The sequence below is a fragment of the Schistosoma haematobium genome, chromosome ZW (genome assembly GCF_000699445.3).
Source record: "Schistosoma haematobium chromosome ZW, whole genome shotgun sequence".
In the NCBI taxonomy this organism is placed as follows: Eukaryota; Metazoa; Platyhelminthes; class Trematoda; order Strigeidida; family Schistosomatidae; genus Schistosoma; species Schistosoma haematobium.
Window position 1 is genome coordinate 24,006,391 of NC_067195.1, and position 23,203 is coordinate 24,029,593.

Here is a 23,203-nt window from a genome sequence, read left to right on the forward strand (position 1 = left end):
CAAATATGGACGGCATTCAGACTTAGAGGTGTTCGGTCTTGATCCCTCAGATGGTAGCTTCGCGCTATTGACCTTTCGACCAGGTAGATATACCAATTATCTGAACCTGCGGTTCCTCTCATACTAAACAGGATTACCGTAGCAACGGACAGACTGTACTTCATTGATGTACTCATTATTAAGGTAAAACTAACCTGTCTCATGACGGTCAGCCCAGCTCATGTTCCCAATTAGTGGGTGAACAAACCAACACTTGGTGAATTCTGCTTCACAGTGATTGGAAGAGCCTATATCGAAGGTCTTTTGCCTAGAAAAACTGACCACGGTCTATCTTTGAATGGATTAATGATGAATTTCACTAACTTCAGTCTGTATTGTTATAAACAATCACGTTAGGCTGACCAAACATTCATCCAGGTAGTGAGAAACAACTGCGTCAAACTATTTATTAACTGAAATCAAAGCTGTGTAACAAGCACAAATATTACGAAAATTGGTGTGTGACGGAAAAAATACCGTCAGTTGCCGATAAGTAACATGTAGCATATGAGCGAGAACCCGTAACCTGACTTCTTCACCGCCCCATGTTGGCCGGTTGGGCTGTGGATTAACTCCACGTTGTCAAGTCATCTGAGTACATCGGAGCCGTTAGTAACGAGTATTTTTTTGTCTGTTTAGTTTGGAGTAATTCCTGTTATAGAATCAATTGGAGGTATGTCTCTTCCTACCTCAGTGGAAAAATTCTAGTCAGGAAAAATTCTTGTATTCATTTGAACTCTACCCTAAAAGTTCAAGTTCATATAGAAGAGTTATCACACCACATAGTGAGAGCCAAAATTATTCGAAGCTCATGAGGATGAAATCACCTCTGACAATAAATATTACAAGTCACACACGAACATGAAGTATTCGAGAAATATGACGGACGAAAATGGTCCTTCAGATAGACGGTGGAGTAAGAAAACGCAACCTATCACTTCTTGGGACGAGTGAAGCTAATAGCAACCCAATCACACATAAGTGGACGAAATATTTAGAAAGTCTATGAGAGAAGTAATCGCTAAGCGAGGAACTGATGTAACTCCAGATCGCTATCTAGTGTCCAGGATAAAAATGAAGCCAAAGAAACAACAGTCAGGTGGGCAAGTAGTACTACAAAAGTTTAGCACAGCCTTCCTTCCACGTGTTGTAGGGCCATCAGAACGTCACTGAGTCAGCCGAATTACTCATCAGACTTACTCATTTCTGAGTTAAACTATGGGTCACTGGTCATTGGAAAATCTATCGGACGTCTTGAATAAAAAGGGTTGATCACTTGAGTGATATGAACTAGTCCATACAGTAGTAGTTTTACTATATTTCTTTTGTCTTACTAGTACATTTCTTCAGCAATATGTTTGTCTTACGCAGTCCTCAAGGTGGTCTCGGAACGTAAACATTACGAAAGGGTAATCTAACTTAGGTATTAACCCAAAGGTGCAGCTTCAAAATAAGCTAGAAATTACATCATTCCCGTTCAACTCCAGTATGCCACAATCATCCACAGAGATCACCTACTTTGATAATCTAGTGTTAACAAGCTCAGTAACCTCAATAGAGCTCTTGGAAGCAAACTTCAATACCAACAGGATTTACTAGGAGAGGAAGAAAAAATTCCAAGGCAAAACTGGAAGGCAATTAAAGATGCGAAAAACCCAAAATGTCGAAGCCGTCTTGCTTAAAGAAGCACAAGAATAAAGGATGGATCTCTATGAAGTCCCTTAGAAATTGCGAAAAGTAAAAACAAGATGACGGACAACAGAAACCTGGGCAAAAGTATAAAAAGCAAAGTCACATGCTGAATATGCTATGGTAAAAAACAAGTTGGGAAGAGCATTGGAACTGTTAAGCAGAAACTTGTCGAATACATCGCAGATACAACCGAACAAACCGCAGGACAGATAGGAAGTTAGCAGCAACAATACCATTCTTTCCCTAAGAAAATCTGGGGGGAAGAACAGGTCGGTAGAGGTCCAATATATCTTGTGGCAGAAAACACAGAGCGTAGCATATATACTTAAGTATATTATCCGAGAGTCAGGAGTTAATTAGATCCACGTATTTCGGGTGTATGTATAGTGTGCTTGCATTTGTACTTATATGTGTTTTGGAGAGCATGAGTTTCCAACATTTGAATTTCAGGTGTGTACATTATGCTATTGCTTGGTTGGCACTTTGACACTAATAACTAGTGGAAGAACTAGGGAATGTAATTAGCACCCTTCCCTTTCAGAAAGGCATCTTCATATTTATGAATGCTTTGGGATCCATGGAAGTGATGTACAGAATGTGTTGTGAATGCGAATGAGCCTGGCATTAAGTGTTGAAAAACTGGTATTTCCGTGCGATTCTTCTCCCTGTTTTCCGTTTCAGGTGTGAGTTGAGAGGTAGGTACAAAGTTTTTCTATTAATAGAAATTGAACATAGACATACAAACAACACCTGAAGCATTTCTGAAGTTACTGACGGTCCAAAACCAAGACCAACATACTTATAACAACCCTGGTGAAGTAGTTCACTTGAAGTCTAAATCAATCATTAGATTCATAAATCGTGGGATAAATTTATCTTTCACGAATTGGTTATGACAGGAAAACGAGAAATCGGAAAACGTGTGAAATATTACATTCGCGACAGTCTAAATCACTTTTACAGTCTACACCATTCTTCTCAAGAAATGTTCTTTGTAATGTTAGTTCAGCCGGAGTGTACCGACTATTAACGTTTACTTGTCTTTTTAGGCGCTCAGTTTACCGTCTTTTATTGGCCCATTTAGGTTGGATCCTCTCTCGCTGCTTGTCTTTCGAGTTCCGTCGTGTAGATAACTTGGAACAATCAGCAGTTGTTCGAAAGAAACATATAATAATAAAGCAATATGAATTCCTCTTCGTTCACTTTCTATCACTGTGGTAATTTTCCTTTTAGTCCACCACGGTTCTAACTTTTCTTACTTCCTATGGTATAGCATCGTCTACATAAAATACCTGTTTGTCACATCCACCTCGGTCGATATTAGAGAATAAACCTTGTAGGGATTCATTGAGTATCATAACATACTTTACTCTACACTTTCTTCTGAGCTTAATGACATCTAAATCGCAGTTCTGTCTGGATTTCCGAAATAATTATTTGTCTCGTCAGTTTCAAGAGACATAAGTACCGGCTAGATTGTTTTCCTTCAGAGGAAGAGTAAAAATCCTATCATTGGAAAATAGGGGAGAGATTTTGGTTAGTGTAAATTCAAAAGAGTACAGATAGTTTAATGATTCACTAGAAATATTTTGAGGATACCCCTTAAACCCTTTCCTAATAAGGATTCTCGTAACTTTCTAGTATAAACAGTGTGCATAATTTCTTTTTCACTCGCTTACCAAACGTTATATTCTGCAATATTTGAACCAAGAACTGATAAGGTATGGGTACCCCTGCACAGCGCTGGAGTATATTCAATTTCTCAACGTCACCCTCTTGACGGATGAATGTGAGATCAAGTGGTCATGACGCTAAATCCTGGTTTTACGCATGCATTTGATTGGGCAGCCAACTATTCCACACATTTACTTTTCATGATATATGTTATCAATAGTATTCAAGGGGATTTTATTTCAAGTGATCACTGCTGCTCTTCCTTGTTCACATTTGTGAGTCCTGTCAGTCTCACTACTTCAGACGTTTCGAAGCTTAGTGCTTCCTTACCTGTAAATTGGCATGCCTCACATAACATTGTTATTCTAGAATACCTTATTATTATATTGTTCAGGACCAAAATAACCACGCATTTGGAAAGAATTAATGTTGTGCATCAAGATGCGTATGTCCACCTGCGTCAAACGACCTTCAGACAATAGTATAATCGACCCAAAGACAGTTATACTGGCTTCATTTTATGTTTAGAGGAAATTCGTCACCATGCTTTTCAGGAAATCAATAAACAGACAATTTGGTTCCATCATTTTCTGTCTCTTTAATTTTCAAACGATCAGACAACGATAAATCGCTGATCTATCAAGTTTATGTCTCCTTTGCTACTTTAAATCTCATTCCATATGAAATGTAGATGTTGAGCTTTTTTCTTTTGAGTAGGTAGCGTAGACACAACCAAAAAACAATCAGGAGAGTGGTTAAAGCTATGCTTAAAAGACTTAACTTACTGAATGGACCTTCAACCGAATTAATGCTATACTAAAAACATATATTCGTCTCAAAAATATGACACGCTCCTGGTTGTTAATGTGTAGCCGAAAACATCTTGGTAATATCGAAACATCGTAACTCACGTCCAGACTGTTCAAAAGGCAATATATATTTTAGTTCTGAACATGTACTATAATTCGCAATCAAAAAAAGCACAACTGAAGTCAATTTAATTAACACAAGTAAAATCGGTACAAATAAACATAATTATATGTTTCTTGCGAACAACTGCTGATTGTTCCAAGTTATCTACACGACGGAACTCGAAAGACAAGCAGCGAGAGAGGATCCAACCTAAATGGGCCAATAAAAGACGGTAAACTGAGCGCCTAAAAAGACAAGTAAACGTTAATAGTCGGTACACTCCGGCTGAACTAACATTACAAAGAACATTTCTTGAGAAGAATGGTGTAGACTGTAAAAGTGATTTAGACTGTCGCGAATGTAATATTTCACACGTTTTCCGATTTCTCGTTTTCCTGTCATAGTCTGCTAAACTCTACATTCGAGTAAATTCCAACTGAAATACCGAAATATCGTTCCGTTACGTGATATTAACTTGTCCATTCTATACACAAATTCGTGAAAGATAACTTTATCCTACGATTTAAGTTACGAGTTCTATGATTGACATTTTTCTTAACTTATTTTGTGAATTCGTCCGGCAACATATTTTTATGAGTAAGTATTTCATTCATTTGTTTTAATATTTCAAATCACTAAGAGTATAGTCGATGCAACTTCGAAATAGCGCCTTATATGAAGGCTTTCTAACCTTTCGCGCCACCTTTATAAACGTTATAGCCAGCAAGGACCTGGAACGCGTCATCACACTTATATTCCAACTAGTCGAAGACTTTTCGGAGATTCTGTTTTTTGTGACTCAGATATACTTTTCTCACGTCTGTCATTTCTCAACGAATTGTTATTCATGTCATTAAACATTCATCCTCAGTCATTTGACTTGTATGGTAAAAACCTCAAGTTATTAGCCGAAAAACTGAGAAAAAACTGGATGCAGAAACTGTCGAATTCTGACCAAACAGATGACTCTTTAACTAGTTTAACTTGGTTATATGTAAGAATTTTTTCTCATTTGAGTTTCTTTGTCAGGATGCTAATCCAGTTTCAATGAATCCGGAAGCCACTGCTCATTTTGAGGGAAAAGAATTTAACGTGTGTTTATCTCTCTATGGTATGTTTTTTATGAAAGTCAAATTCTATGTTTAACAGATAATTACAATAGATATTCCTGCAGCGGAAATCAACCCATCACAGGTAGCTTGTTAGATCCTCAAGTACGACTAGAATATCGGACGAAATGGACTGGCAAGCCGCCTTTTTCTTATGCCACACTTATTTGCTTGGCAATGCGCGAACTTGGTAAACCAAAAGTCACATTATCAGATATATATGGTTGGATAATGAATAACTTTGCATATTATCGCCACACAGATTCTAGCTGGCAGGTAAGGAGTATTTCGGACTGCATATACATATTCTAACCCAAAATGCTGTAATTATTACCAGTACCTGCAATTTGGCTTTTTTGATATAGAGTATTTATTATTATTGTGGAGTATGGTTACTCTTCATGATTTGTTTTCATACAAATTTCATTCTACTAAACAATTAAGAACAACAGTAACTAGCGAGTTCGTCATTTTATACATAAAGTCAAAATGAAGGTTCTGATTTGATAGATTTTTGGGTAGGATTAATTTATAGAACCTCATTGATTATGGTACATTAAAAAACTAGTCGGAATTATTTTATTTTACACTGTTAAGGAAATTACATGTGCAGTCAACTGTTCACTTAGGTTGTCTCATGAGGTTCTGTCTTCTGATTCATTATAAAAAATAGAATTAAATACGAATGATATGATGCTTCAGTAAAAGATTTGAAACTAATAATTTTTGGACAGAATATTTCTCTTGTTGTATTTGTTTCGTATTCTAATTGGGATCCAATTTAAAGTGTCACGGGTAGTATAAAAGTATATTTGACTGATAAATGAACGCTTATACAAAAATATCGAAAATAACTGTTTTAAGTGCTTTAATAATCTCATGGATAGTGTGTTGCGTCTATTAATAGTACACTGTCCTCCAGTAACTAAATCTTACTGAGTTGTATTTTAAACATTTAGGCTTCAATAACTGAAAGTCTAACTTAGGTTGGACGCGAACTATTTATTTTTACTTATGTATGAGTTGGTTATTATTTTTTTAGTGGTAAACCAGCAAAAACTGAGCAAACTTGTTGAGGATATCAGTATCACCTGGAATGTAGAGGGTTCTTTGAAAATAGCTTTAGTAACATTTTATTTACGTTTCTTTACAACATGGAAAAGGGGATGTGTGAAAGTACGCAGACATGAACTGATCTATAATTCTTTTTAGCAATCACATCAGCGAAAAGTTCATCCCTATTTACACCTTTGTGGAACGTTTACCTTTGCAATTTGTTATTTTAATGCTTCTACTCCAAATTAGAGGCAAGACGTCAACGTTGTATATAGTAATGTAGTTTGAATACTCAATTCACGTGACAGAAAGTCGTATTAAATTTTGAAAAACGTTTATTTGAATCATTCCAGCCGTTAAAGGTAGGCCAGAATGGACATGCATGGGTACTTTTTGTTAGAACTGCTGAACATTCAAATTTGTAACAATCCACTTGCATTTAAAGATTTAGGACTAAATTTTGGCTAACTTATAGAGCTTCGTTGTTTTCAAAATCTTTCTTACCAGAATATATAAACCTCATGCTTTGGTGAAGCACACGAAATTTATTCTTAATTTTTTTCTGGCCCAGTTCTGAAAATGACGTATGTTCATATATACCCATGCTTATTTCAAAGTGTAATGAATGTAGGGAGAGGGGTAAGAAACTTAAAGTGCTGTGAAAATCCAGTATAAAACGATACAACAATACTTTAATGACTTTGATGAAAAATACCAAACAAGCTATAAAAAAACATCCATATACTTACTTTTTGTTAGGTAAACAATCAAAAATTATAATTATCCTCCGGAATAATAAGTGGTTGTTGTAAAAACATGATTTAGGAAAAAAGCCCTAGGAAACGAAAGGTAGGTGAAAACTTTACACATGTTTGAAGGTTTTTGATATTGACGATCTGTTTACCTAATTTTCGAAAATGGACGTGAGTTGTCAAAATCATTTCCAGGGTTCCTGAAAAAATAACGATAGTTGGTTTAGGTGTATTTCGTAAGCAAAAGGTAAAAGGCTACTGAGTATCCCATAATAAGTCAATTTTTCTGTTACCCTTACGTTCTGATTTCGACATCTCCCAAAGTTAACTAAATGACCCATCCAAAAATTTATATAAGCCCTTTCTTAATCAATAACGTATTTCGCAGTTCAAGATTTTCCTCGACAAACTTTCCTTGACATAAAAAATATTCGATGGCATGATGATTTTTCATTAAACTACTTTTCAGGTTTTCTATTACCTTACTAAAGGTTTAAAATGTATACACAGTAAAAAGTACTTCTGTGGTAATATGTGGATCGGACTATTTGCTTCAATGCCCAAATATTTTGGTTAAAGGGGCAAGACAGATAAAATAAACGACCATATCACTTAGAAGTGAATGGTTTAGTGTTATTAAAATGATAATGTTAGCAATCTCATAAGAACTAGTAAAACCAGAACCTAATCTGTTAATCTTAAGTCTTTTCGTTCTTATTTTTAAGGCAACTGGAGTAATTAGTCAACTAAATTTTCTATACAACAATTTCTGTATTTTTGAGTATCATGAGACTAAATTTCTTCTCCCATCCCTTTGATGTCGCTTATTGATCTGATTAACCGGTGCATTTTTATTGTCCAAATGTTACAGATGACTCGAAAAAAACACAGAACAAACGTTTGTAAGTATTTTTTCCGTTTTAAATGTGACTATTGACCTCTAGAAGGAACAAATTTTCAGGGCTATTGATGTTGTATCTTGAACGTAACTCAGGTAATAAATCAACCTTTCAAAGACTATGGACTTGGCTTCAAAAAGCAAATCATTGTGGTTCATTAATGAGAAATTTCTTGTGCTTTTTTCTATTAAGCCCTTTTTAATTTGCATCCTACTTTGGTATGTTCAGCTCAACGATCAACCGAATGCACAGAAAGAGAATCTAAAGTTTGCACTTTATTTCTATTTAGATGATATCTGACAGAATTTTAATCATCTAAATATTAGTGTCAAGGAATTCATATGGGTTTCAAAGCTAAGTTTCCTACATATCTTATATAGATTTTCTGCTAGTATTAACAGAAGAACGGTGAGCTTCAACTTATCTTCATTATACTTCAAGTTATACATCACATATAACAAATTTTATCAGCTAACTAAAAAATTGAGCGATTTCTTTTTAAAAAACCCTTAAAGATCTTTGATATGTGTATCAATGTTTAACATTCACGATCTCAAATCGTAAAATTTGATTAACGTGTATCAGGAGATCACGAACAGAAAATCTAATGCTGTCACTGATGGTAGTGATAAGTGAATATTGGAGTAGATTAGCACTGTTCTCATGAGTGTTGGTTTGTTTAAATAATAGTGGGAAAATGTGACCAATAATTTATAGTCGTTTAAGAACAGTGTTTTTATTTTGAAGCATTTATCGCCTTCTGGTACTTGTTTAATTCCACCCTTAAGAACACCATTATGTTAAAAAGTTTCACATTTTAATAGGTTTCTGTCTCAAACTTTTACTTTATGTTTGTTAATAATATACTTCTCAAGAGTGGTGGAATACTTAATTCATGCAAATTACGACAGGGTTTTGTGGCTGCGTTGTTTTTCTAACAAATATTGGTTACTGAAGATATAAACATTTAAATTCACAGCTAACAATTTATTTTTGCGTGCTAAAATGTGCATCGATATATGAATCGATCAATCACAAAATTTAGACAGTTATTTATCACAATTTTTAATGATTCCTTTTTAAAATTCGTAGATCTTATTTAGTAGTTTTAACGCAATAATATTATACTCTGAAAACAAATCGAACTGAGCTAGAATTGTAATCTGGAAACTTATACTCCATTCACTTACCTTTCTACGTTTCATCAAGTGGATTATTGTTATCATTATTAAGTAATCTTTATTTTAGAAAGCATTGAAATGCCAGCTAATTGAGTACATCTTGGTGGTTGAAAGGTCAACTTAACCCTTGAGAATGCATAAAGTTTCAGATTTTATCTATAGTAATGTCATAGCTAAGGAGTAATTGGCTATACAAGGATTAAAAAGCCCCTGCTTCCTAATAAATATTTAAATATTATCAACATATTAGTCAAACTCTGTCCAGATTTTCTCGGTCAAATTTTCGAGTCGATCTAAGCTAGACCACCACTGAAAACCTGGAAGCACTGAACAGCCATTTCGTTCTAGTACGAGACTTCTTGGCAGTGTGCATCCACGATCCAGAACGTGGGACTCGAACCCAGGACTTTCGGTCTCACGCTCAAACGCTTAACTTCCCGACCAACAAGCCGGTATCTAACGGCGTCAACGTCTAACTTCAATAGATTCGTGGTCTTGAGCAACCCATCATCCGTTATCTGAGGTGGATAAATGTCTTACACCCAACACGGATTGAACTCCACTGGTTACGGCTTCTCACTAGAACTCCAGATGATTCATCTCAAAGCTAGTCACTAGTGAGCACATGAATATTATCAGCTTGAGGATTTGTGGAGATCGTAGTGTTTTCGCTGGTGGTCGACTCGTGAATTCAACTATGAAAATACTAGAATCTCCACAAATCTCCATACTGATAATTCAGATCTTTTTTATTTATAAGTGTATCTTTGTTTTCGTGGTACTAAACAAGAAATTTGTATCTTATTTCATTTAATTACCAAAAGCATCCAGAAAACGTCATAATTTATAACTGGCTATTCTATGCTTGTGAGCAATTTGTAGACAGATTTTCTGCTTTCATTATGATTGGAAACTAAATTATGATTATTCCACCGTTCAGGTAGATAGCTTTATTACCACATACTTTTATATGATATTATTTAGCCTGATGACTGTATACATATAATTGACTATTGGATCTCAGTATCAACGGTCACAAACTCTATCTTGTTCCACACGTGTTCTATGATAAAAAGTAGACTGAACTATTTCACTTATGTTTCTTTGTTCTTATTAGTTCCTAACAGATACAAATTACAGTTATTTTATAATAATTTATACATAAAATGACTGAAAAAATCATACCTTCAAAAAGTGTCACACTTTCTTAACACTGAAATCGATCACAATTCAAATTTTACATGGTAAGTTATGCTTTTTAGGTTTGTTGAGTTTAAGGATATAGTGTTCATTTAGTAAGGGTTATTATTTATCTAGTTTCATACTGCATTTACTCAATAAATGAAAAAGCATACATATATGTATACATATGGATATTTGATCTTGTAAATTTGATATCTCCTTAAGATAATAGTTACCGTATTCCGATAGTTATATGTTAGCTAGTATCAAAAAATTATGTTAGAATATAAAATAGGTCATTTTAGACATTGTTTGATGATTCCGTGAATTTAGTCGAAGTGGTTTTACACAATTATTAGATATTTCCATAAAATGCAAAGATCATTGCTTGACAATCTGTGTTATGATTTATACCTAGTGATTTTGAGATGAATGTATGACGTTAGTTCTCAAGTATTATTATGTCCTTTTTTCAAATACTTGTCTTCCGGACAGTTTCAAGCGGACACAGCTTGCAATCTGATGGAGACCAGAATTAGATGTAGGTGTGTGGCGTTTGCTACTTATGTTGACAGATATAAGTAGTACGTTGCATCAGTCGGAAGTGAAATGCACACCAGTAGAAGATTGAAAAGATTCAATTGAAGTGAGCAGAAATGTAAATAGAGAGTAATTCTAATAACAACAGTAATGAAGGAACGATGAAGTTTGTAAGTGATGGAAGATGTGCAAACGATGTATTTAGTGTATAGGTTTTCATGTTTTACAAAGATGTTCTGTAATTTTGCATTGAAAAATAGACTGGTCTCCCCCGCTTGAGTTCTTTGATCACTACAGGTGTAATTTAGTCCCTACTTATTCCTTATTTATATCAATTACATTTTGAAAATTCGGTCAAAACTTTTCAGACTTTCTTGTACAGCACCATTTATGTATGTTCGTACTGTATGTGGGATTTCAAAAAAAAGAAAATTCCATAAGTATCCTCATATATCTAGACTATTATTATTTAAACCGGTAATAATCTTATCATAAAAGATGTTTCATTTTGACATTGTGGAATATTTAATAATTTTGTAGAAATCATTTAGTAATATAGCTCACTGGTAACTTTTGGTTATCAGTTTTGCTCGATACTATTTTCACCATTGCAATGAATGTAGATAATTAATACTTAGCTTTGTCTAACTGATGCATCTGTTATCGAATTAAAAAATAATGAAATCTAGTTAAAACTTCAAAGCTTCAACTCATATGGAAAATTAAATTATTCATATAAAAATTCTACTTCTCTGTCATGTAATTCCTGCTGAGCTTTTTTTGAATTCTAAACAATCACATTTGGTCTGTTGTCTGGGTCACTTTAATAGATTGGATTTAGCCAAATTTATTTGTTCCTAGAGCAACAACTAGTGTTAATTCTTTGTGTATCTCTATTTTTTGGTGTATTATTGTTATTTTTTATATTCAGTTAAATTATTTAGGAATTAATTTCAATTACGAATTCTCTGTGTTATTATCTCTTACACTGTTTCTCTTGGTTTAAAATGAAATTTCGTGTGGATACATTGGTTACCCTGTAATTTTCAAAAGGTTATGCATTAATTACACATACTTTGAAGAGTTTTAGAAGTGATGGCAATTAGCTATGCGTGAAATGTTTTGTTGTAACAGCAAATTTCGGTTGTTTTCAAACTTAAAATATTTTCCAGACAGGTAGCAACTAATAATTGAAACAAATGACCATAATAACTATCACCTTGAGCTTATTTTTAAAACTTCTGATTTTACGGATTGCAACACTACACAAATAGATAATTTGTGATAAAACATTTAGTGTTTACAATGTTATAGTTTTATCATATAACTGAGAAATATTAGTAAATCAAGAGGTTGCTTACAATGGTTACGTTTGATATTCAAGAAAAACCGGAACTACATGACAGAATATATGTACTTGAGACTTTCGAACAACATTTAGGGATTAGTGTAAAATTTGGTAGGCTAATATTATTTACTAAGATTTAAAATAAGTAAATAACAGTGGTTATTATATGGCAGTGCATGCCGTACTGTCACTCATAAAATAACCTAACATTTCACTTCAAATTATGAGTAGTTGGCAAGATTTTAAGCAAATTGATTCGCCCAAAAAAATGAAAGCCCTCCATGCCCTTTTTATATAATTTTGTTATCTCAATAAATGTAGCCATCTTAATATTTCTATGCATAACGGAACCTTACACTGAATTGGCGTTCAGTTGGAACTCCAAAAAAACCCAAAAGGTTTAAGATTAAGACTTTTTTATTGATCTACGACGCATAATCCTTCATCACTTGGTGACATATTTCCAAGAAAGAAATAACTAATTCTCTAGAATTCAAGGGAGTGATGAAATTTCATCGTCAGTGAAAAATACAGAGAGACAATTACAAATAATCAAAAATCGATAAGTTTGACTAATCCAGACAAAATCTGGTCCGTCTATTTATTCTAAAGCAGTATACAGTCTATCAATAAAGTGTTGATTACATATCTGTCGGACGAAATAAAATAAATACTGAACAATTATTAACATTATTGTTTTACATAAATATGGTATCTCGTATAAAAACCCGCATTTTTCTCGAAGTAGTTAATTACTTGACAGTATTTATCGATCTGTTAGGATTCTGGTTTTCGCACCTATTTTTGGTACAGATTTTTTGCTTCATCAAAATAATTTTAAAATGAAGTTTACATTCTAACTGTGATAAGGGCTTTCAAGATTTATTTGGATTATATTGCACACATACATTTAATAAACCGACTATGGGTTACATTCTGCTCTTAATAAGTTTGATGATAATTATAACATTTTTCAGGTTGAAATACTTTTATGACACTGACTATAATGCGGGTTAACAAGTTAGAAGACTATAATTTCGATGTAATCAGTTGGTAAGAGAATATCCCCTTTTAACTTAAACTAATTAATGAATTGTAAGAATGAGATCGATGGGCTTCAACTCGTTAGTTTTTGAAGTAGGGTGTGGCACAAAACTATTTCCTTCTTACTTATTTTAATATAAGAAACAGTGATCTGGTGGCACTGGTACATAATTACTTATTGGATATGATTTCAAACAAACAACACTTTAGACTTCCAGATCAGGTAGATCAGATGATGATTTTAAACGTTACTTAAATTTCTGAGCATCTAGTGCGTAATATAATATACACTCAATTCATTCATTGTTGTGAACTTTCATTATTAAAGAAGGCTGTGTGTTTACCTGTTTTATTCAGAATTGAAGCGATACCAGAAAAGTTTATGGTATCGGCCACTTTGACGATGTTTAATGAAAATTTATAAGGATATCAACATTAACATGTACCAAGCATTTAAGACATTTAGTTCTAATGCGTTTTGTACACTAGTTTGTAGGGACTTACCTATACTGTTATCAGTCTTCAGTCCTTTTGTCTTTGTAACAAAATTCCCTTTATCCATTTAATGAGTCAAACTTTTGTGGTCGGTGAGTAATATTCTTGGAGCATCTTCAAACCCTAATCATTCCGATTACTGCTTATACTCTTACTACCTCTACCACTACGGGATTTGAATAGACAATTGCATCTGTGTGCTAATGTGGTATGGCAACTGATGTACGCACGTACGAAGTTCTACGTTGTTACTGACTGACTGACTATATGTAATATGTTCTCTATCTCATAAAACTCCATACCTAACTAGTTTGAATGAATGAATAACGTCTCCCAGCAATACAGAAAACTAGTCAGAATGTTTTCATCCAAATAGTTTTGATTGCTGATAAAATAAAAATAAAAAATTATGAGGTGAATGTAACAGGAAATCTTTACTAGTCCAGTAGTTATTGCTACAGCAAAGAGTACGGAAAAGATTAACAACATCTATCAAAATAATGTCAGAGTTCAGAATATATTTATGAAATAAAAGTGAATACGTTTCCATTGAATTTAATGGCTATAATTTGATACGAATATTAATTAAAAACACCGCATATATTTATTTTAACTTTCAAAGAACTCTGTGCGTCACAACCTTTCACTCAACAAATGTTTTGAGAAGGTTCCTCGTGATAAGGGTGAAAGAGGGAAGGGTGGTTTTTGGAGAGTGAATCCAAGACATATTGATTGGCTTGAAGCTAATTTAGCCAAATGTCGACGGGTTGCACCTCCTCCAGGACCTCCACCTCCAATCCCAAGGTCCATGTTACTACAACAACGTAAAATGCAACAGCAAAATCAGTGTCAGCAAGCACTATTGCCAAGAAATTTAATGCTATCTCCACCGTCTGTTTCGATTGGCAATCATGCTACTACAAATTCACCATTCAATGCAAACATTTGTATTTCTGAATCTTCAAATGACCCAGCTAAAACTCATCAAATTGCAGCTTTGTCACCATCTTCTAACTCTTCCTTGTCATCATCTCCATTGTCATTCGCTTCTGTTGGCTCACCTGCGAATTTACAGTCTGCTAGGATTCCAATAACACCAGGACATACAACATATCCAAACGGAGTTCATACATTTTTTATGAACCGTAGTATACATTCTGAATTGAACAACTCATCAACTTTACCACCTCTTTCTTTATCTGCTAATATATCACAGTCATATTTAACACAAGCAATACCATGTCATCGACGTAAAAGTCCTCTGTTTAAAAATCACTTACAAGAAAGTATTGCACAAAATGCTATATTTGAGTCAGATGATGGTTTTTCTGACAATGAGATTTCTCAGTCTTTGGCTGAAAATCCCCATTCAACAACAAATACAATAAATAAATCACTCAATATACATCCCAAATTAAATGTATATGATCCAAATCATACCACGCCAAATCTTCACTCAGAATGTGCCAGAAAAACCCGAGTGAATAATAATTCTAATCTGAATCCATTTAGTTATAAACGTCAGTCCCTACTACGCAATAATAATATTGACTTGTTGGATCAGCAGTCAGATTATCATTCATCTTGTAAACCACGATCCAAAGCTAGCCTGGATAAGTCTCGAATCAACAATCGTAGTTCTATTACTGAACGCTTTAAAAGATCAAAATCGAGACAAACTATCAAACAGTGTGGATCAAACGAAATGAAAGCACTCCCTACTCGAGTGCTACCGGTAAGTACTTGCTGTATATGTAAAAATTCCACGTCTTACTGTACACATGGAAACTTCAAGTTTTATTCAAATTTTCCTTAGTTATACTAAAAGACAGTGGTAATAAGAAATTAATTTACTCTTGTCAGTTTCAATTATTATATAATAACAATTTATTCGATGTTTCTTTATGACTCATTGAAGAAAATAACTACATAAATGATTACACAAATCCTTATAATCTCTATATTGCTCTACAGGATATAATGCTTCACAGCCAGCTAACATCCCTTAGTTTAGGCCGACTGTTTTCGGTGTTATTCCTTAATTATTTTAGTGTTTTGTTTTACTGTCTAGAATACATTATGAAATATTCGTTAAAAATCAGTTTCACTGCACATCTAACACCTTTCGAAGCTCTTATTCAACGACAGATATTACCATTATGCATATTAGCAATTATTCCCCAACGAACTTCTTATTCTTTTATTACAGTTTATTAAATTTGTTAGTTGATGGATTATGTCCCCTTGCATGATAGAAATTCAAATAAAAAAATTAAGCAGTTTCATGAAGCGTGGTTTTTTTAGTCTTTCTTGTTAGAATTCACTAACCAATTGAATTTCGAGCATTTACTAAAGTTAACCGATAATTCGTACCTAGCCATGACACAGTTCGAAAAAAAACATTAACCAATTCATTTCTTACCTCAGTAGTGTTAGTTAGTTGAACAGACACACTAAACTTTTAAGGTTATATGAATAAAAGAACGCATAAAAAAGTCACCCAACCTAACCTTTCGTAATTTTTGTTCCCTTCTGAATAAACAGAGGGGAGAATATCGAGCCCATCTACCTAAATGTTTGTATCACAGAGTCAATCATAGATGTATGCTGTGAAAAACTAATTGGTTACTCCTACCAAATATATGACAATTTCAAGGTTATTCGAGGATATATATATTTATTATTCGAGAATCTTTTATAATTTGATTTATTCCCATTAAGTTGTAAACTTATGGCGGTTATTTCTTCCTGTTTAAAAGAAAAATATTCTGGCTAAAATAAAACCATAGTAAAATATCATACATTTTTCCGGTTTTTGTATCTGATTCCGAATAAAGTCCATTTTATTCATACGACTCGTCCGCAATTTATTCCTTTATAAATGAATTGCTTGTATGGTAGGCCATACATAGTAAACAGACAGATATTGACTATATGAAGTAAGCAGTATGACCAAAGAATTTAGAATTGATAACTGCGTAGACAGTGATCTCATTCTAGATTACGCAGAAATCTGAAAGACTTTAACCAAGCACTTTACTAATGTAGTCACGTAACCCAAAAAAGTCACATTTTTATTAAAACATTAACACTATTATCAAATGCTGATTCTTGTCAGTGAATATAAAAATAAACCTAGGTTATTTCTGTCGAAATCTGCTGTTCTGAAAGATTCATTATAACCAAAAGCACTAGTGCGTGTTTAGACATAATCTCGAGAAACGGTCACTTTTCAATAAAAAAGGTCCGAAACTGACAATGTAATTCAACCCAAGAGTTAAGTAGATATTTTTAGAACAACCTGATAGTGAGTTCACTTTCTAGAACTAGAAGATAGTGTTACTTATTTCATCACTTCATAAAGTTTTCAAAGCGCTAAATTTTTGAGTTAGAAGCTAAACAAGTTAGTGTTGTGAAGCCAAATCCCTAGTAACCACTTGATTCGAAAGCTTAACATATAATCATGGAATTCATATGTACATCATAAGCTGTTCATAAGTTTGTTATACTTTGATTCCTTATTTAAAAGTAGGACGTATGATTAACAAGGTGAGATTCTAAATTCACTTGTCATTGTTTACTTGAATCTACCCATTGATGTTTAGGACTGTAATTGGTCAGTCTCTTATTGGCATATGTGCATCCTGTGAGTATTGCCCTGATATTGCCTTAATTCACACGTGGCTATCAGGGCTCAGTAGCTAAGTGGACAACGCGATGGCGTTTGAAGTGAACGGTACTGGGTTCGAGTTCCAGATTGAACATCAACTCTGAGATGCAGGTACATCCAGCTGACGGGTACCAAATAAGACGAAACGTAAAGTGAGATTATATCTCGAGCATATTGACTGATATATAAAGCATAGGGGCTGAGACGTTATTCTCCATATGGGATGAAAATAGTTACCTTTTTATTGTAATTTATCTGCATTCTCCTTTTTGCTTATTCCCGAAAGCAATCTTATATTGGTCGGCAGTTTATAAACCATAAAATTGTCGTGAGTGTTACCATTATTCTACTTTTTTATTTCTCAATCTATATTTGGAAACTTGATGACGACAGTTGCTGTAAGCCGCACCAATAGTCATACTTGAGTATTTTTGTAAATCTAGAACTACCTTAAATTTAAAAACGGGAAAATCCATGTTGTCAAAATAGTTAAATCACCTAGTTTTTGATTTTGAGTATACTTTGGCAAAAAATAATATCTCATTCAAGTATACTGCTATTGGTGAAGATAACTGCAAGCGACTAGAGATATAAGACTTTTCTTCAAATAGTGTTGTTGATTTCGTTAACTCGACAACAGAGACTACGTAATTCCCTTAACAAATGTCACTAGTGCCTGGTAGCAGAGTCCAGGATATGTGTTTCGTCCCATGTGGGACTCTTCAACTGAGTGCACCTGGATCTTAGTGTTGATATTCACAGTGGGATTCGAAACCACAACCTTTTGCTTCAAACGCCGACGTATCATCCAGTCAGTTCCTGAGCTCCCGTAGATACTAGCTTGTACAATAAGTATGAAATTCATATGTAAGAGTTTACATTTTCAGGTAACCAAAAAACATGATTAAATGGTGGTACTGAGATAATACACTCAATATGAACACATGCCAACATAGAATGACCAATTACAACCTTTAGCAGCAATAAACGGAAGATGTAAACCCCTATAAACAGGATTTTTATATAAAAGCAACTAAATTATGAAGTAATAGTTAATATCATATACTGTTAAAACATATTTTTCATTGATATTTGTTTCATGATTTCTTAAATATTTGTTTGTTTATGTAAACGTGTCAGGTTTTCGTTGATACAAAACTCCTCTTTTTGACATCAATTTTGTTCGTTAGCCACGGCAAAGGTATTCCCGTTGGTCACTCCCTCGTCCACATCCAATCACAATGAATGACTTGGAAAATAGCAAACAAGAAAATGAGTGGAACGATAGGAATACATTAGAAACTACTAATAGACGAAAGGAAAGAAAATATGATAAGGATAAAGTGGCACAATGGGATCGTAGTGATCACTTACAAAAAAATGGACTAAGTCCATTATTAAATTTTATAGACAGTGATAATGATGATATTAATTGCATAAATGACAGCATAACTTCCCATAATAATTGGCCACCGCTAAACAAAGTTGAAAACCGTCTAGCAGACACGACATCTGATTACATAAATACAGAGTTGAGAAAGACAGAACTAGTTAAGAGTAATACTTTATCGTCTTGTGATTTATACAAGGATTATTGTTTACCCAATTACAATACATATTGTCAACCAGTAAACGATTCGCAGTGCCAATACAATTCTAACTTCATTACCACCAATAACGAAGAAACTGTCATTTTATCTGAATCTTTATCGAATTCTTCTGTTCCAGTCTTTCGTTGTCATTCGAATAATATTAATTTGTATTGTAGCTCAACAGATAACTTTCATTCTTCATCATATAATACCTATGAAAATCAGTGTTCACCACATAATAATAATAATAGTGATGATGATAATGATAATAATAATAATAATAATAGTGATGGTCTAAGAACATCACAGTCAACAGTAGAATCGGAATTTGTTATGAATGATTCTATTGAGAAAACCTACTTCTTATCTAAAACAACTGATAATAATATAATGAATACACCATCAACGACTGATAAATCAAAGTTGCCTATTTGGGCGTCAGTATTCTTGTCAGATGACAATCATAGTGATCTGGACTGTTTATTTAGTGACAATAAACATAATGATGAGTCTTTCAATTTATTTAGCAATGAAAGTTTTGAATCAGGCATTCATTCAAATTCAACACTACGTTCGTCACCTATATCTTTATCATCACCAACTTCATCAACTTTACCACCTTCATGTTCCCTGACCACATCCTCCTTTTTATTTAAGGCAGAAAAAAATGAACAGGATCTATTTATAAATATTTCTAAACAAACGACTGATCCATCAAGTAATCGCTCTTCAACTGATGATAATAACAACAGTAATAATTCCATCTTAGAAGACCTTGGTTTGGACTCCGTTGATCTAGATTTCGATTCATTAAATGAATTAGTTGAAAATAATGAACATATTCCATTGGATATTGACTTTAATTTAACAGCTAGCTTTAATAATGACAATTTTCTTGATCCCTCTGATTTGCCATCACAAGAATGGAATAATTCTCTGATTAGCAATACTACTGATAATCGCAGTAATATACCTGACAGTCTGCTATGCAATAAAGCCCATCAGCAGAAACAACCTCAATGGCCTGAAAATTTGGCAGCTGAAAATGATACAATGCAAGAATTTATTACAAATGATTCGTATTGGTTAAACAACACGCAAACATTTAGTGCGTCCAAAGGTTTAACGATGTTTTTATCTGAATCATCCGTTCATATGTTTGAAGAAAATTTTACCGAAAATGTAGATAGAATGTGTAATGAATGAATGGGAGATTAAATATTGAAGAAAAGACTGAGTTTGTCACATTCTTCCATAAAATGTAAACAAATAACTTGGAAAAGTTACATAAAAAAATTATGTAAGTATATGTACTGTTCTTTCAACAGTTGACTGTTCTCTTGTATATTCATATTACTCAACTAGTTCTTATAAATTCAGTTTTTTCGAATGCTTTTTACTCTATTCCAATTTAGTATATTTATTGTTACTGCTTACTTAATGAACAACGTTAATTTTTAACCTGGATGTGAAAAATATCATTAAAACTATTGTATGATAAACTTCTATGGATTTAAACTCTCATAGGGAACGGTGCTTCTGTTAAAACTATGTTGTTATAATTTTAGCCTACAAATGTAACTTTTTTTATTCATCTATAGTATATATGTCCGTGTAACTTTATTGCTTATAATTTGTTTTGTTTTTTATTTATTATTATGGCAGTTGATTTTTGTTTAATATAGTTAGGAATTTATTGTCTTCCTCTTGTAAAACCTTACCATTCACAAAAATGTCAAATTCGTTTACAGTCAGTATACCTCTACAAGAAAAATATCTGATACATGTACCACTGTTATGTTTCATCAACGTGTTAAGTGAATGGGACTTTTTGCTATTTACATTTTACAATAAACTAGTAAAGATTTCAGTGATTGCTTATAAAATACTGATAGTTTTTAAACATATCAAAATATATGATATATATTCTGTAATGTGTTGAAATTGTCCATTACATGAATTTTCATGACTTTTCATACCTCAAATATGAGCTTTGTTCTGACTTCCACTCTTCATATCATATAAACATCTTAGTTAAACAGAGATATTAAATGTGAATGAATACGAAATCAGCAAAATAATAAAAAAATATTAGCTTTATCAGTGATAAATGATTTACTGTTTTTCTGTGAGACCTAAGAAGCACTTCATTAGAGACTGAAAGCTATCATAAAACAAAAGAAACTATACTACCCATACATAAACATATCTTCCGTTTATCATTCCTTTTTTACTACATATTTTTGCCTTATAAAAATTGCAACACATATCATTTTGATTTCAGTTTATCTCTAATTAATGTTTTTATTATACGAGTGTTATATATATGCTTTGTTTATGCATAATTAGTATATTAATAATAAATATTAATTGTTTCATATTTCGAAATCAAATTCTACTGTGTTATGGTGTTACGTACATTTCATCTAATTATTCCGACTAATATCTGTCCAGACTACGGTTACAATATTTGGTGATTATCCCTGTATTCCTTTCTAATATCACAGCTTGCGGACTTATTTAGTGTGAGTTTATAAAAATCTGTATGCACATCAATTCTAATTAATGTACTCAGTGAATATTTCTCTCTAGTGACTAACAAACTTGCGAAAAAATTTTGAACAGAAGATTCACTCTCTTTAAGTACTATTGGGAAACAATCAATGCTAGGATTGCCGAATACCGAAATCAGTAATTTGATTCTAATATTTGATAAAAAGTTGCTGACGTTCTTTAAGGTTTCTGCCAGATATTTTATGGCATTAGAAATGTTCCGACTGATAAAACATCAGGAAACATTGGCTCTGTAATCTTATTATTTATTAGCCATTATTAAGATACACTAAGATATATTAAAACTGGAATCGTTTTAAAAATGGCACAATTTGCAAATGAGCATTATGTATACGGAAAAGTGGTCATGTTCTTAAGAAGCAATTTGTGATTGATTACATTCCATACGTTATACTTTCACCGTTTTAAAAAGGCTTCATTTTAACGAAGTTCCATAGACAGGGGTTTACTATTACTTAATTTATAATGAACTTCAAAATAGGCTGTTCAACAAAAATATTTAGAAATTATTCTGTCAAGAAGTAAACCTTAGGCCAAAACATTATACTGAGATCTATTTCAAAAAATTCAAAGCAAACTAATTGGCCATGGTTGAAACAATGAAGATTAAGATGGAAATGGCAAGAAGTTGTACAATTCTGAAAACATCTCATCACCTGTTTTTCACTAACAGGAGGTTATTTTTATGCTGTTATGCATAAAAACGACTCAGTAAGTTTCCAGTATAGATGAAGAAATTAGTCGAAATGACATGTTTCATTGGAAAAGCGTACTAAAGTCAAGGTTTTGTGGTCAACTTCATCGTATAAGAAGAAAATCTTTAAAGAGATTGTCCCAATGGAATAAGGCTTATCTATGGTGTTCATTAAGCAATGCGAATTCAGAGTACTAAGAATTTTGGTCAAAATATATTGCAATATGTATATATTTGATTATGCTTAGTGCTATGCAAATTGACTTTCAACTAATGCTTGTTCTTTACAAAGCAATAGCTGTAAAGACTTTATCGTTTAACGAACAAAGGAATCTTGAAGTAGTCAGTCTTTCATATCCGTATACAAACAGTCAACTGTTTTTAACAAGATAGATATCTGATATCAGTTTACTGAACGAATCCTTATTTTACGAAAATTTGTGATACGACTATTTGTAAAAATTATGCGAGGAAAAACAATTGTAAGGGATTTATTTAAAATAACTTAAGTTATGTAATAATCTTATTTCCCATTAGTCGTGAGAGTTTTACAACCAAGACATGTGATAAATATCAATTTTAGTTAATTTTATATTACTTCCTTATTAGAACCAGGTACACAACAACGAAGTATATGATCAGAAAAACTTTTCATTACAGGGCAGGTAAAGGAATATGAAATAAATATTTTTTGTCGCTGGTATTCGTAAAATGGAATTTTCTATAAGGGTATCCTATGAAATAATTTAG

The 23,203-nt window shown here is 33.1% G+C and overlaps 1 protein-coding gene across 1 annotated transcript; it reads left to right on the forward strand.

Moving 5' to 3' along the window:
• The first annotated feature begins 5,038 nt into the window (after window positions 1-5,038).
• On the forward strand, window positions 5,039-21,562 carry MS3_00003074 (uncharacterized protein). The gene is made up of 5 exons (XM_035731950.2): window positions 5,039-5,311; window positions 5,347-5,428; window positions 5,467-5,702; window positions 14,546-15,658; window positions 18,784-21,562. Exons 3-5 carry the CDS (start codon window positions 5,604-5,606, stop codon window positions 20,389-20,391), a joined length of 2,820 nt encoding a protein of 939 aa, XP_035589516.2. The 5' UTR covers window positions 5,039-5,311; window positions 5,347-5,428; window positions 5,467-5,603; the 3' UTR covers window positions 20,392-21,562.
• The last annotated feature ends 1,641 nt before the right edge of the window (window positions 21,563-23,203 follow it).

What these genes read in the sequence shown, in the direction of transcription:
- MS3_00003074 (XM_035731950.2), top strand. Translation starts at nt 5,604, where the DNA reads ATGCGCGAACTTGGTAAACCAAAAGTCACATTATCAGATATATATGGT. An exon ending in ACACAGATTCTAGCTGGCAG is followed by an intron (nt 5,703 to 14,545) that starts GTAAGGAGTATT and finishes TAACTTTCAAAG; the next exon opens with AACTCTGTGCGTCACAACCT. An exon ending in TCCCTACTCGAGTGCTACCG is followed by an intron (nt 15,659 to 18,783) that starts GTAAGTACTTGC and finishes TTTGTTCGTTAG; the next exon opens with CCACGGCAAAGGTATTCCCG.